The 16088-nt window shown below is 36.3% G+C and overlaps 2 protein-coding genes across 3 annotated transcripts in view; one reads left to right on the forward strand and one right to left on the reverse strand.

The window, feature by feature from the left end:
- The window catches only part of LOC149575618 (protease Do-like 1, chloroplastic), a 328128-nt gene extending 327654 nt beyond the window's left edge, over nucleotides 1-474 (forward strand). For both annotated transcript variants that reach the window (XM_089815385.1, XM_089815387.1), the window contains one exon: nucleotides 201-474. In XM_089815385.1, coding sequence (XP_089671511.1) covers nucleotides 201-272 — 72 coding nt within the window. In that variant the 3' untranslated portion in view covers nucleotides 273-474. The remainder of the gene's footprint in view (nucleotides 1-200) is intronic.
- Nucleotides 1-3189, reverse strand: part of FEI1 (Leucine-rich repeat protein kinase family protein) — a 138436-nt gene extending 135247 nt beyond the window's left edge. The window contains exon 1 of the mRNA XM_089815384.1: nucleotides 2703-3189. The gene's annotated coding sequence lies outside the window, so the exon portion shown is untranslated. The remainder of the gene's footprint in view (nucleotides 1-2702) is intronic.
- Between the last annotated feature and the right edge of the window lie 12899 nt (nucleotides 3190-16088).

The following is a 16088-nucleotide window of genomic DNA, read 5'->3' on the forward strand; positions in this document are numbered from 1 at the left end:
CTTTTATATCACATTTGCTCTCCCCATCTTGCCAGATTGAAGTGAGGTGATTGTATACGATTGTTGACAATGTTGATCTACTTGCAACTATTGATAATTATATTCGATTGTTGACAATGTTGATCTACTTGCAACTATTGATAATTATATTCGATTGTAAACTGGTTTGGGTTCTAAAGATGATGATGATCTATTTGCAGCTGCAGAAAATCCCACAGATGATGATTATTTATATAATCCCTATGATGATTGACGAACACTTTGGTGATTGATGACCATTGAATCACGTTCCAAGCTTTCATGAACTACATTTTCATTTTGTAATTCAGTAATTTAGTGTAATGATTTTCATTAGAATCATGAACATAGATCAATGATCAAGTATTACTATATTTAGATTTTTAATGTTTATCTTTGGCATCACTACTATGAGTATGAAATGGTTTAGTTTTATAATTATGTATATTCTCTTAATTTTTTGTACATATAATGCTTGTGTGTGTGTGTGTGTGTGTGTGTACATATCCTTTGATGAATGATGCCCATTGAACATTGAATCATGTTTCAAACTTTTATGAACTAAATTTTCATTTTCTGATTCCGTAATTTAGTGTAATGATTTTCAATGGAATCGTGAACATAGAACAATGATCAAGTATTATTGTATCTAAGTTTTTAATGTTTATCTTTGGCATATCTACTACTATGAGTATGAAATAATTTGGCTTTGTAATTATGTGTATTCTGTTAATTTTTACTATATATAATGCATGTATATACACACACACACCAATCCATATGAACCATAATCAAAAATATGGTCGTAAACTCGCGTACCGGGTTCTCATATCCGAGCCCGTCCCCGAACCTGAACAGATAACTTAGCATATTACTGATACGCTAACAAAGAAGCCAAGATTTTTCAAAAAATACCACCCATTAGTTAACCTGTCTAGTTTATCATGTTTGTGCTACCGAATATCAAACTGAAAAAGACATAGAACTAAACTGCCAGCCCAGAAGCCATGGGTGTTCATTAAATAGTAAATACCACCCCACTGTGCAAATTTCCTTTACTGTATGAGTTTGGGTGAGCCTAGTAAGCAAGGTGCATTGCAATTAATAATTTCATGCACCAAACATGGTACCCTTGCTAGCTTTAAACCTAAGAATATACTCTACCCTTGACTTTGAATCTAATGAAGCTAACCTAAGTAATGAGCAATAAATGAAGATTATGGGATAAATTCTGACCAAAATTAATATAGGAAATGGTCAAAGTTAAGAGTGCAGCAGCAGAGGCTCAAACCCAATCTTAACCTCCCCACTCTCATCTGTCAGAAGTTTCTCACTTCTTGAGAGATGCTTTGTATTTCCTGGTGTGAACTGTTTTCATTAAGTATACATTACAGAAATTTCACTAGTTATCAATCTACAAAATTTAACCATAGGAGATTAAACTTCAGAAAGAAGAAGCAGCAGCCAATACTCAATCTCAAATAATTTTCTCACTGCTTCGCTGGTGCTTTGCATTCACTTCTATGACACTAAAATCCAGCAATTAACAGGAACATATTCCTCAGGTAAAAGCAACATCCTGAAAAAGATACAAGGGAATAAGTGCTAGAACCCTCTAAAATTTCAATAGGCAGGAGAGGGTAGAGAAAATATCATTGCCAGCTCAGCAGATTGCATTTATACTTTTTAAAATTTTAGTTGCCTTTAGTTTACACGACCGTCCCCCGCCATCTCCAAAATTTAGCAAAAAAAATTGCCATCTCCAAAACCACACCAGCATGCCCCCATCCTGAAATCTCAGAGAAACACTCTTCCTATCTATCCATCTATCAACTCACCCCGCAAACAAAATCCCACCTTAACACACGTCTTCCAGGTTCACGAGTGATAATTAAGCTTCCCTAAACCCTGAACAAGAAAAACGTTGTAATATCTTTTGAGCCCCTTCCACTGACGTTACTCATTACTTTTAAATGTCAACCTAGTGTCGTTAGAGCGTCACTCGCTCCTGAGCGACGAAAATATTATACTGTCTCTTCGGCCACTTCCTCTGATCCCGCTAATTGCTCTCAAACACTACTCTAGTGCAAATTAATTGCGCTTCCCTCGCCTCTAAAAAGGAACATCTTCCTAAAACCTTTTCGGTCACTTCTTCTGACCCTACCCATTGTTCTTAAACACTATTAGTGCTCATAAATTGAGCTTCGTTCACCTCTAAACAAAAAATCGTTCTAAAACATTATGGGCCGCATCCTCTGACAACCCAATCATTACTCTTTAATGTCGCCTTAATCGGCCCCTCATCATCCTCAAGCAGATTATGTCCATAATTAACCTTATCCACGTCCACTCGTCAACTCCTAGAAATAGAACAGGTTTTGCTGGATTGGCATCCTCTCCCGCTGGCACTGGTCGATCATAAGAATCTCCAGAAACCTAGACTTGCCTAGAGCTACATCGAAGGGTTTTAATGGGCTAAATTGAGGATATATCCTCGGATGGCATACAATGTGCATCCCAATTTCCACAAAAATTAAAGCTCCTGCTACTCGACTCAGATCTCTATAGAAATAAACACAGAGAAGATAACCCTAGGCCCTGAAGCCATGAGCTTCGAACCCTAGAAAGAATGGTAGCGAAACCCGCAGCAAAAAAATTAAAAATATACAGACGCAGCCACTCACCGAGAACAAAACCGCGGCAATTTGGCCAGCTCCGGGCACCCACCGGACTCGAACCCGAGACCTCCCAAGGCGCAGAGAAGAAAAGCAAAATGACAGCTCACCCCGAAATTTAAACCAAGAAAGCGTTAAAGGCCTCCTACTCCCCTGTATATCTGCCTCCGATATTGCATTTGTGGGGTTGTCAGACTATGTGTATACTGCATACTGTGTGTCAGTGAGTGTGTATATACCGAATTAGGGGGATATACGTGTGTGTATATCACCATCCTCCTGGGGCCACATCACCACTTTACTCCGCGCTTTCCCGACACTAAATTGCGCATAAAAACCTAACGCAACTTGAACCGTGTCCCGACAAGTACAGAGCGCCATAATTATTGGATGCCTCACTTTTTAACTTTTTTAATTGGCTACCTCCATTAATTTTATAGCCGTTGGATATCGCGGCCTACCATTGCCGAACTCTCACCACTTTCAATGTAGATGTGGAGCATCCAATGCGTTGCTACTGACATCATCAACTGTAATAGTGTCTCTCTGTGTGCAAGGATAAATTCTCCACCGTCGATCTGCTGTTATTCTTTTACAGACATTAATCTTGGTTTCCCCATGGGCGCCACTAGACCTTTATCCACGTTGACTAATAACTTCCAAGTCGCTGCATAAGGCAGGCTTCACACATGCATTCAATGAAATTTGCTGTTTTCAAAGCTCATTTTTTAAAACAAATATATGGTTGGAATTACACGTTGGTGATGCTCATGGCTTAAACCTTAAATAATAAATAACATTGTAATTCTCAATTTTAATTAGGAAGTAGTTCAAAATATGCTTTATATTGTAATTCTCTAATTTAATAAGAAGTAGTTCAAAATATGCTTACTATAATTACAAAGAATTAATTAAATTATAGAATCAAAAAATATAATTATAAAGTATCAATTAGTGATACTCCTTTTAGGATTCAATTGTGTAGTTTTTTGAATCATTTTTTTATTGATTCATGTTTTATGAGTAGTGGTTCGCAAAAACTTGTCTCTGACAAGAATGAATAGAGAGCTAGTACTCATTGGATCAAGGTGATACTCACAAAGTTGCAGCATCGGGAATTGGGAGGTCACCCATCCTAGTACCACTCTAGCTCAAGCATGTTTAACTATTGAGTTTCCTTCATGTTAAAGTCCACTTCGTGGGCATCACATAACGCAATGAATGATTAGTGTTACATTCATTCTCATGAGAGATGGATCAATACTCAAAAACTACACATTTGAATCTTGATAGCAAAATCACAATTTGACTTGCAGTGAAAAATAGATGCTGCTTATAAGCCCAGCTTAAGGTATCGATGGTTTTCTCCCTATGGTTGATACTCTCAACCAGCGATGGCATCTCCAGTCTTCTCCTCATCATTGGAGGGTTCAATTTGATACTATTTGGGATGTTATCACTGAGCCTAAGATTGCCCATTTTGCCCCATGCCTGTTGTTTCAAGGGCTTCCCCTTGAGTCGCGGCTCAAACATCTTAGTGTTCTTGATCCTTGGTGTCCTTTTTGTGGGCATCCTAAGTCATTTTCACATATTTTCTAGTTTTGTAGGCATGCTCAGAATTATTGGCAATTAATACATGGTTTTTTAAAGCCTTTCACGCCAAAACCCTTTTCTTGGCACATGATTGTGCTAAGTGATTCCCCAAGGATTCCTCATCAATTTACCCAGATATGGCATACTTTCAAGATGGGGATTTTTTTACTTTGTGGAAAGATAAGAATGTTGTTCTTTTCACTCACAACTTTCTTGATATCAATGTTGCTATGTACACTAAAGCATGCATTTGTAATAATGTCATGTTGCAGATCCAGGTCCAAGCCAACAAGGTGGCGCTAGAGGTGGCCCACCTCTAGGAATTGCTCAATCATTAGGGTAACACACCTTGCAAGGTCACTAGAGTTCCTCCTGACTCTTCAACTAACCACACTCTACCTTGGGGCCGTCGTTGGGTCACAGTTCTTCTATATGTCGCTCAGATACATTGCGCTCACAGGCTCCCCGTCACCACTCTCCTAGTGGTGGCAATGTTGGTTGGCGACACCACTCAGCTTCTCCACCTTGTCGTGGTTCTGGATGGTCCCAGTTCCTGTGGCTCCCCATCCTATTACTCCTCCTGGCTCTGGTGGCTCCAACTGGTCTTTCTCCCGCCTGGATCTAGTAATTTCTCTGTCGCAAGCAAAGGAGAAAGACAAAGAAAAAGTTGTTGATGGCTAGATTGTTCCTAGTCCACCTCCCAATCCTAGGGGTTCATGGGGTTAAAATGATCTTGATGATCCCTCTTTGGTTGGCACTGCTCTTGTGGCCTGAGGGAAGTACTTATATGTTTTTTGGTGAATAGTTGTTGTTTCTAGCTTTTGTCTTGTGAACTTTCGTGGGGTGATCTTATATCCCCCGACCCCTTTTTTGTGAATATGTAACAAGTATATTAATTTATCAATAAAAAGGGATTATTCATCATAAAATAGATGCTACTTATCAAAGAATCAGCTAACTCATAAAGTATTTAGTTAGTGTTTGTCTTTGTGTGTTTATTATTTTTTGACAAATATTTTTATGTAGAATTAGTTGAGCTTATTAAATTGATATTTGATATGTAGTATAACTAGTTGATGACAAGTTAACAATAAATGTGATTTCAAGATCCAACATCCTGGACAAACCTTTTCAATTATTATATAATATATTTAATGGCAATTTAACTATGGAAAATCAATAGCCAAGATCTAAATGAAACTAATGTTCCAAAAAAATAGGGTTTTGTTTGAGCCTTGATTTGAGCTTAGAAGGCCAAAAAGCTAAGAAAATGGGAGAGCTTGGGGTGAAAAGAATTCAAAAGGGCTTTTGGTTGAAAGGAGTTTGATCAAGCCCCCCTTCTACTAAAAGTCATAGGTCTAAATTTTAATATGTCAAACTTTTTTATCAATCAAAAGTTACATTTTCTCAAATGCACTTTCTGCATTTAATTGAAAGTTACTTTCAATCAAATGCAATTTCCACATTTGATCGAACATTACTTTTGATAGAACGTGGGGTAAAATTCGATTTCGCCAAAATTTTGTCCAAAAAAGTAAAGTACCCATCAAACTAGTGTTTCCCTTATTCCATGGGTATTAGAGTGAAGATTATTTCATTGTGAAAGTTTGAAACCAATGGATAGTTATTAACCATGTATGCATTTGCAAGTTGATCAACTATATCTCAACCTTTCATAGTTATTTGTTCCACATACCCAATGTCAAATTCATTAAGGAGCATGTCCCATTCTATGAATTGGCTAATAAAAGTAGCTTTTTTTAGTACATACTTCAAGGGATAAAAAAATTTATGAGCTTTTTTTTGTTTGCTAATCATATAGTTTCAATTTTTTGCAAAGAAAACATCATGAAAGAAACACTCACTCAATAAGAGTGTACTTTAGTTCATGCGCCAGTAAAGTATAATTGATGTAGTAAATAGATTGCTTAGTATTATGGGAGGGCTTCTATTATATTATTCGGAGCTAAATTATATTGTAAGGGATCCAAGTTCTAGTTATAACTCCTACCATGGAACTCTAATCCCCACCTGACCATGTGTGGGTTTGGGTGGGGGCCTAAAAGATTGCGAGTACAATTAATGGTCAAATTATAGTTAGTATATAGTTGGTCCATTCCATATGAATAGTGTCATCATTCTGATGAAGCTTTAGATAACCCAACATGAAAGCACATAAGGGAATATTAGCTTCAGTGAGGTAGTCAAACAATAGGGTCCCTCTCACTTCCATTAATTAATTTACAACCATTAGCCCCCAAAAATTTATCTGCCTTCTATGGGGGCCACACACAAAGAGAGAGAGAGAGAGAGAGAGAGAGAGAGAGAGAGAGAGAGAGAGAGAGAGAGAGATGTTGGGGATTAGAGAGAGGGAGGTTAAGGGTTACAAGTTAGATAGAGAGAGATAGAGGTTAGGAGTTAGTGAGAGAATGAGAGAGGTTAGGAGTTAGTAAGAGAAAAATCTTAGCGAGTGAGTGTGTGTGTGAGAGAGAGAGAGAAAGAGGGGGTGGGTTTAGGGGTTAGTCAAACTGAAGAGGGTTAGGGGTTAGAGAGAGAGAGAGAGAGAGAGAGAGAGAGAGGTTAAGGTTTATGAGTTGGAGAGAGAGAGGGGGGTTAGAAGTTAGTGAGAGAATGAGAGAGGTTAGGATTCGTAAAGAGCTTAGAATTTTGTGTTTGTGAGAATGACAAAAAGAGAGGGAGAGGGAGAGAGAGAGAGAGAGAGAGAGAGAGAGAGAGAGAGAGAGAGAGAGAGAGAGAGAGAGAGAGAGAGAGAGAGAGAGAGAGAGAGAGAGAATCAAGCCACTATTTTTATCCCACCCTAGCTAACCCAAGGCATGGTAACGGTACACCCCTATTATATTCTTCTAAGGCCCAATATAAGATTGGTTTTTTCAAACCATCAATACCCGGCATCTCAACCAGGTCGGTCGTGGTTCAGATCCAGTAGTATTTTGTTAGGTAGTCTCACACTTGGGATTTATTGAGTGTGTTAATGTGTGTGAGAGAGAAAGGGGAGTGAGGGGGGAGACTAAGAGAGAGAGAGGGGGGAGGAGAGAGAGTATTCAAAACATGTTAGAATTCTTGCTTATCTATTTGTTACATGTTTGGGAAACAACGACTACCATTTTTAGAACATGCTTGATTAAGATGGGTGGAAAAGAAAAAATTGATGTCCTAGGATTATTTTAGGTCCATCATGTTGTATATCCCTTCAATAGCTTTCCAATGCAATCTAAACTGAGTCAATCAAGCTCTGGATGTGAAAGTTATGGCTTTCAAAGTACAACCTATATGTATTTCTTCATAACCCAACCAGGCTTCAAAGAAGTAAAAACTATTTCTTCATAACCCAATTAGGTTATGAAGGTATTTTTTTCTTTTCATAACATGATTGGGTTATTGAGTCTTAGAAACCTGACCAAATTACATCTTGGCAACAGGTTAGGAGAATGACCCCAAAAGCTTGGGAGCTTGTTTCCCCTCCATTTTTTTCTTTTAATGTTTATTCATATTCTAAGATGAATTTTTGTTTTATCTGTCACCAGGTTTGAAACTGGTGAAGTGGGTATCTCTGAAATCACCACTATAATCTAGTTCATGTCTTCTTAACTTTCTAGCCATTTTTTTCTATTTTTTGACAAAATTAGCATTGTAAACTTTAATTATTGTTTCCAATGTTTCGATTGTCCTCACAAACATATGTCTACCTTTTTTTTAATAAATTTTGATATAACTAACCAAATTCAAAATACATTACATATTGTTGTTCTACATTTGATTCTACACACTTTTAAAAGAACATTTTATATTATTTTGATGCAAGTTATGCTCACTACACAAAAAAGTGTTGGAAAGGTTAGGTACTTAGAGGGGGGTGAATCAATAGTAACAAACTTTAGTTATTTCAAACTTTCAACCATAAAATTAATATTTATTTTTATTGGTAAGAGGCGGAAGCCAAGATTCAATATTTATTATGTGATGTGATTAATTATTATTATTTATTAAGCTCGTCTAGAGTCGAACCCAAGACCTCTCGAATAAGAGCCTCACAATTATTTGTTGTGTTGTAGGCTCTTTCCTCAACCATAAACTTAATATTAAAATTCAAATTAACCAACAATCTTCACTTCTTTAGTTGACCTATATGTTGTAATTGTAAATTTCAAAGTAAATAATAGTAGACCATAATATAATTCACCCACACATGACAAAAATATTTTTGGTCTCATAGAAATCCTTGGTTGGAGGAAAAAATTGCGGTGGGGATGGTACCCATAACTCTTCATTGCTATAGAAAGAGGTGCTCAATAAGAGGCTACAAAATGTCACATTGTAGGTGAATCACCCAATCAAGAGAGACTAATACATTGTTAGATGTATATAACAGTTATGCTAGGAACTATTCTGTTAAGAGATTCTATCCCACCTATACAGTGTTTGCCATGTTAAAGGGTTTACAAAAAGTTCAATCTAGAACTTAAGTCTGATTAATGACTACCTGGTTAAGGGATTTTATAATATATTGTAGAAACTATTAGGATTCTTTACAAGATAACAAATGACTTGCACGTGCTTTCCTTCTAGAGCTTATCAGATCCCTGATGCTCTACTCCTAATCTTTGATCTCAATTTTGTGTTCTCTTTGTCATTCTGATCTTTCCTTTTTCTGTTTCCTTGGTTTGCTTATCCACTTGCATTATCCTTGTAACTATCTTGCTCCATCAACTCCTTAATCCTTTTATCCTTGATCTTGATTCCCGACCTTTGATCTTTCCTTTTTTTACTATAATTATGTTTTCCAAAATCTTAATCTCAAAACTTCCTTTTCTTTCTCTTGTTGGCTACTGCATGATTTTCCTTGGGACCAATAATTCTTAGCTCATGATAACTCATAGATCCTATGCACCAATAAACTTCTACATAGCCTTTGTACTTATATTCTTTAGTTATCTAATAACTCTATCTATTTTCTTTCTATTTGATAACTCTTCTTCTTTATGATAATGTAAAACTATTCACCAAAAGTATATAACTATTAACCTATTATCCTTTCCACTTTAAATTTTGATTATGCCTGCTCAACTATTTGACACCAATGACAAAATAACCATCATCATCATCATATGCCAACAATCTTCCCCTTTGGCATTGATGGAAAAAACTTTTGCTTCAAAAATTTCAAAATCTATTCAATGATATGCCAATAGCATTTCTTCTTTGAAATATTCTGACTCCACAATATTATTTGCTCCCTCTGTGATAATAGACCTTTTTTTTTCAAAATGTATCTTATATTTATTTTGTGTTTCTTTTTCGTGTGAAAAATGTATTGTTTCTACTACCATTTTTTGCCTGCAACACCAAATGATAATCAAATTATGCATCTTTGGGTTCACGCCTTCTATTGTTTATCAAGGATAAACTGGCATCTATTACTTGCATTCTTCAATATATTCTCCCACAATTCTTGTAATCCTTTTAGTTCAATCATTTGTCTCTATAGGTCGGAGGTTAATTCCTCCAATGATTCAATTGTGCTCAATTCTCATATTTTCACTATTTCTTCTTCTTTTTCCATATTTGTTTGCATTATGTCCGTATATGAGGTAGTGATTCATTATAGTTCTAGTATCATCATTCCCAGTTGTTCCTGGTGCAAGGAGGAATGTGAATAGGTAAGGCCAAGGGCACACCTAACTATTTAAACACTGTACTGAGTAAACACAACAGAAGAAAACACACATAGAACAATACCAAGGAGAGAGAGAACAAGCACTTTTATTGGTTCATCGAGTTTTCAACATACATGCCCAATTGTAAGGCCTTTTGGGTGACGTCCAGATACAAAAATACAACTTCAAGATCTACAATACAACTTCAAATTCGTAACATTTGTTGTGAATTCTCTAAGTCTCTTTTTTATCCTCTTCAGTTTTCTTAAGTTATGGTCCAGACTAAACCAAATTCCTCTACTTATACTTGCCAAAATAACTTACAGAAGATTCTAAAACATTACATAAAGAAAGGCCAACCTCAAAACAATCAACACTCATCCTTAGACAAGATCTTGTTGAGATAATAGGTGTTGCACACATTGTATAATATTGCTATATTGTATTATTTTATTCTATTATGTAATGTTGTATCTAGGAGCACCTAGATGGACGTGCAACATGTAAAGATTCCCATGGGATATACTTGATGAGTTTTATTGTAACATTGTGATAATATTTCATGTAATTATTTAATATTGGGGAAAAAAATTAAATTTCCAATATTAAATGTGGGGTTAATGAGTTAGGTAGCACATGGTTTATGTAATACCACTTGGTGGTTTTGTGGGACTTGCTACTAAACAGGCAACCACAAGGGTAGTGTTGTACAAGAGTGAGAGGAGAAGAAGAAAAAAAGGGAAAGAGTTGAGTGGGACAAGGCTTGATAGATTAGCCAAGGGAGCATTTGTGAAGGTTGAAAACATGGCATGGGATGTGTGGATTCATGCTTGTTCACATAGATTGTTCAGTGGTAGCTATGGCTTTGAAGGCTTCCATGGTTGTATTGCAATGGTGTTTTTACTAAATAATATGGTGATGGATGCTTTTGGAGGCTAGGTTTTTCTCTCGATGAGGGTTTCCCAGGGTATATCTTGTGTCACTTTTTTGTGGGTATATTGTCTATTCTCTTGCATGTGGATTTTAATTGCACTATATTTCAAATCTATTATAGGTTATGTGGAAACAATTATATTCTTTGTTGCAAGTTTATTTACAGATCATATCATTAAATTCATGCTCTAAATTAAATAAAAGAGTCAGCTTAAACTAAGAATCAAAACATAGACAACTTGGTCAAAAAAGGACCCGAACATCAACAAATAACAGGTTCACTCGGTGCATGAAGGAACACTTAGTTAACCCTTAAGTAACTTGGTCAACCCTGATCAACTTGGTTAGCAATGAACCACTTGGTCTACACTACACTCAACAAAGACTACAACTTGACAAGCTCAAGAAGAACTCAGTCAGAATTGCAACTTGACATGCACATATGAACTCAATTAACACTACAGAGCTTGATCAACATAGCCAGAACTTGGTTCAACTGCCATAATGAACAGAAGTATCGGATTGCAATGCAACCCAAGATGTTGCTGCATCAGACAACCAGGGTTGAAAGAAATGATTCTCTTGGATCATGCAAGTATCACAACTTGAGCTGAATCGAACTTAGATTGGGAAATCCATGTAGCATCTTCAATTGGTTTATTCTTCCACTTCACCAAATACTCGTAGTAATCTTTTCCTTTCATACTCTTACCAACTCTTTGATCCAATATATGTTCAACCTCTTCAATATACTTATACAAATTTGTTGGAAATCTTATTGAAAAAGGTTACTATCAAAGAGGGAGATTGTTTCAAAAAAGGAAGATGGTTGATAAAGAATGTTTTCAATCATTGTTTTGTCACTGATGTCAAACCTACTATTTGTTGGAATGATAGTTTCTTAGAAGATCCAAGTACTATCACTTAGTTGATTGATGAAGAGGATTTAATCAACAAGATGTAACAAAAGCACCTAAGGGAAAGGTTGAGTTATGGTTTTGAAATGAAGTACAAGGATCAGTTAAGACAATGGTAAAATGATGTATTGACAATACACTTGAAGATACAGAAGTTGGCCACACTTAGAAACACTAGAAGAATAAGTTGTAACAAGGTTGTCTACAAAGCTTAACTAAGTTCATTAGTGAGTGTCGAGCAAGCTAGTTCATGTGGATCAGATTTTTCAGTTAGTGCCGAGCAAATGCAAAATCTAGTGTGTACCGAGTGATACAGAAGGAGCCGAGCATATTTAGGTGCCGAGCAAAGTAACAAGTGCCAAGCATCAAAAAAATTTAGTTGATGCTGAGTAAATCCACAGTAGGTGTCGATCATTAGTATAACACAGTTGGTGTTGAGTAACACAGTTTGTGTCGAGCACCATAATTTCAATAGTGTCGAGTTGCTGCATTATTGGAAAAGTCAAAGATTTGCCAGATCTAAGCCAACAAGTTTGTTATGTTGAATTTTGTGAACCTAAAAGAGGATAAGGATGAGGAGCTGGAGGCATTGAATTTTAGATAAACCATTTTTAGGTGAATTCAAGAGGATTCTTCATGATGTTTCTAGAAGGAACAAGATATGGGTTAGATTCATTAAATCCTACCTAATCCATTCGAATTGAAATTGAAGAAGGGAAGAATAGAGCAGGAAAAGCAATTCCAGACTTCTATTTAAGGAGTCTCAAGCCAAGAAGCAAGAGTTGTTGGGTTGCCAAATTGTGAAGTTGTTGAAGGGTGTCAAGGAGAAGGCATCGAAAGAAGGTGAAGGAAGAACTAAGCATAGAGACTTTGCTTTGATAAGTGGTCATATAGAGATTGCATTGGTACATAGAGCATGAAGACTTAAGGAGACAAAGCTTGAAAGGAGAACAAGCTATTAAGAGCTGCAAAGACTGAAAGCTAGGCAAATTGTGAAGAGCTGAATAGAGATCTGAAATCTGCAAGTTAAGTTGTGAGTTGTATCAGTTCAAGAGCCCTTGTTGTTGCTCTCTAACAATTGTGTCAACTAGGGTAAAATCTTATGGACTTAGGTTGGTTTAACAGCCATTTGTAAATTGTTTAACAAGGTGGCATTCCAAGTGAATGTTCTAAAGTCCTTTAACCAAGGCCACTTCTAACAGGGTGGTTAAATCCTTTAACTAGGTCACATTTAACAGTGTGTTGTAGCTTTTAACAGGGCATCACTTCATAAGAGTGAGAATTGAGTAGCATGTTACTAGTGATTTTTCCCAAATTGAGTTTTCATGTAAATTACTGTGTTATGTGTTGATCTTTCATGTGTTATGCTTGTTTGTTGATTTACAATAACTTGCTAAGTAGAAAAGTTTGAGTTTGGATGAATGAATAGCTTAATGGGCTCACTATACTTGGTGAAAAAGTTTTATTAGGACATTTGGACCTTGAATAACTAATTCAACCACCCCCCAATTATTCTAAAGCATTTCTAACAATTGTTATTAGAGCCATCTGTTGATTTAGTTTAAAGGTACTAGAAACAAGAAGATCAAAATGTCCAAGAGAGAAGTTCTCAAGCTCAACAGAGATAACTTTTCTACATGGTAAAGTTCGATGAAGCTACACCTTAGATCAATAAGTGACCATGCACAAACCTCAATTGAAGCAGAACATGTTGATCCAGCTGTACCCACTGTAGAAGACATGAAGAAAAAGGAGGAGCACAATCAGGCTAAGCTAGAGATTGTCTCTACCCTCAACTATGCTAAATTTGATGACGTCAAGGGATGTGACTTTGCATTCAAGATGTGGAAAGCCCTGACTGATATCTATGGAGGAGATCAAAATGTTCAAAGAGCAAAAAGAGAAAGTCTCAGAGGAAAGTTTGATGACATGAAAATGGAGGAAGGTGAGAATGTTGTTCAATATGCCTCTAGAATGAAAGAAGTGGTAAGTGCAATAAGAATTTTGGGTGGTCATTTGGAAGATGACACTATCAATAGAAAATACTTAAGAACCGTTCTCCCTATCTATACTATTAGAGTTTCAGCCATTCAAGAATTAAGGTGTGTACCAGGGAACACACTAACTTTTGAAGGTATAGTGGGAAGACTCATTGCATTTAAGTTGTCCAATTTTGATAACTACAGACCTGAGAATCTTGAATCTGCCTTCAAGGCCAAGCTATTATTAAAAGATACTAAGGTGGTGAAACCAAAGAAGAAGAAGAAGAAAAAGGTAAAATATGCATCTAGTGACAGTAGCACAAATGAAGAAGATGTAGAACAATTGGAAGCACTGTTGGCCAGAAGATTTCACAAAGGCAAAGGTAAATTCAAAGGTAAACTTCCTATCATTTGTTTTAATTTCAATGAAGTAGGAAATATTGCTACAAGATACACATAGAAGAACTACAGAGAAGGCAACAAGAACAATGATAGAAGAGAAGATGACAACGAAGATTACAAAGACAAAGGCAAAAAGTGCTACATTATTGAAGAAGAGGATTCTGATGAAAATGATGATGAGGTAGTCTATGTATCCATGAAGGATGAGTCAGATGAAGATAAGGCAACAACATTGGTAACCTGTGTGAACAAGAATGACAAGCGAATTATGGACAGTGGATGCTCACATCACATGACAAGAGACAAAAGTAAGTTTATTACCTTTACCCAGTATGATGGAAATAGTGTTAGATTTGGAAATGGTGCTCCATGTCAAATCAAGGGAAAAGGTTCTATTAAACTTATAGAGAAAATCTCATGTGACAATGCATACTATGTTGAAGGATTGAACTATAATCTGCTGAGTGTGTCACAACTAGGTAATATAGGTTGCAAAGTAGAATTTGGAAATAGATCTACCAAAATCTATGACACTGTGGAAATTTGATAGGAAAAGGAGAACAAACTAGGAGTAATTTGTTTTACCTAGATATGGAAGATGCAAATTATCTTATTGCTAAACTTGATGATGTGTGGTTGTGGCATAAAAGGTTGTGTCATGTTAACTATGATAATCTGATTAGCATCAGCAAAAAGAAGAAACTCAGAGGTCTACCTAAGCTGAAAAAGCCTGAAAATACAATGTGCAAACGATGTCAACTGGGAAAGATGACCAAGTCAAGTTTCAAAAGAAAAACCTACACTTCTAAAGAACTATTAGAACTAGTCCATATAGACTTATGTGGCCCAATAGAAGTGCAAAGCCACCAAGGAGACAGATACATAATGTTGTTTGTAGATGACTACTCTAGGATGATGATTGCCATGTTCTTAAAGCAAAAATCTGATGCATTTCAAATGTTTAAGTGGTATTTGGCTAGGGTTGAGAAGGAAACAGGAAAGAGTCTGAAGTGCCTAAGATCAAACAGAGGAGGAGAGTTTACATCAAAAGAATTTGAGACATTTTGCAATGATAAAGGAATTAAAAAACAAACATCAGCACCAAGGATTCCCCCATAGAATGACGTTGCAGAAAGAAGGAATAGATCAATGGTAGATTGTGCAAGAACATTGACGATGGAGAAAAATGTTGCTCTGAAATACTGGAGAGAAGTTGTAAGTACTGTTGTGTACACCCTGAATCGAGTTCAAGTCAAGAAAGGAACAAATGAAACACCTTTTGAATTATGGTATAGTCACTCACCCAATGTGAAACATTTCAAAGTGTTTGGTTGTAAATGCTATATTCTTAAAGATTCTAGAAGTGGCAAATTTGATGCAAAAAGTGATGAAGGCATATTCCTTGGATACTCCACTAGAAGCAAAGCATAGAAGTGTTTGAATAATACCACTAATAAGATTGTGGAGAGTGCAAATGTAAATTTTGATGAGCATGCAAAAGTCCAAGATGATGAATCCAAGAAACCAGAAGATTATAGATCTTTTGTATACTTATATAAAGGAATGCCTATTGAAGATGAAGCTGCCAATCAAGTTGAGAATCAACAAGAAGTTTTAGTATCAGCCGAGTCACAACCAGCGAATGCCAACCTATATTTAGAAGCTGAGTTGTAGAATGAAGAAAATGCACATTCTGATTCTGACATTAGTACACATGGAAGAGATGATGAAATACCAGACAAAAATGTGCACACTAATTCTGAAGATGAAGAATCAAACATAGAAAGAAGGAAAGAACCAAGACTATCCAAGTATGTGAGAAGACATCACCCTGTAGAACAAATCATTGGTGACAAGGAAGCCAGACCAATGACAAGGAATAAATTAAGAAAT

The sequence above is a fragment of the Cupressus sempervirens genome, chromosome 2 (assembly GCF_028749045.1).
Source record: "Cupressus sempervirens isolate cs-2001-9-10 chromosome 2, ASM2874904v1, whole genome shotgun sequence".
Classification (NCBI taxonomy): Eukaryota; Viridiplantae; Streptophyta; class Pinopsida; order Cupressales; family Cupressaceae; genus Cupressus; species Cupressus sempervirens.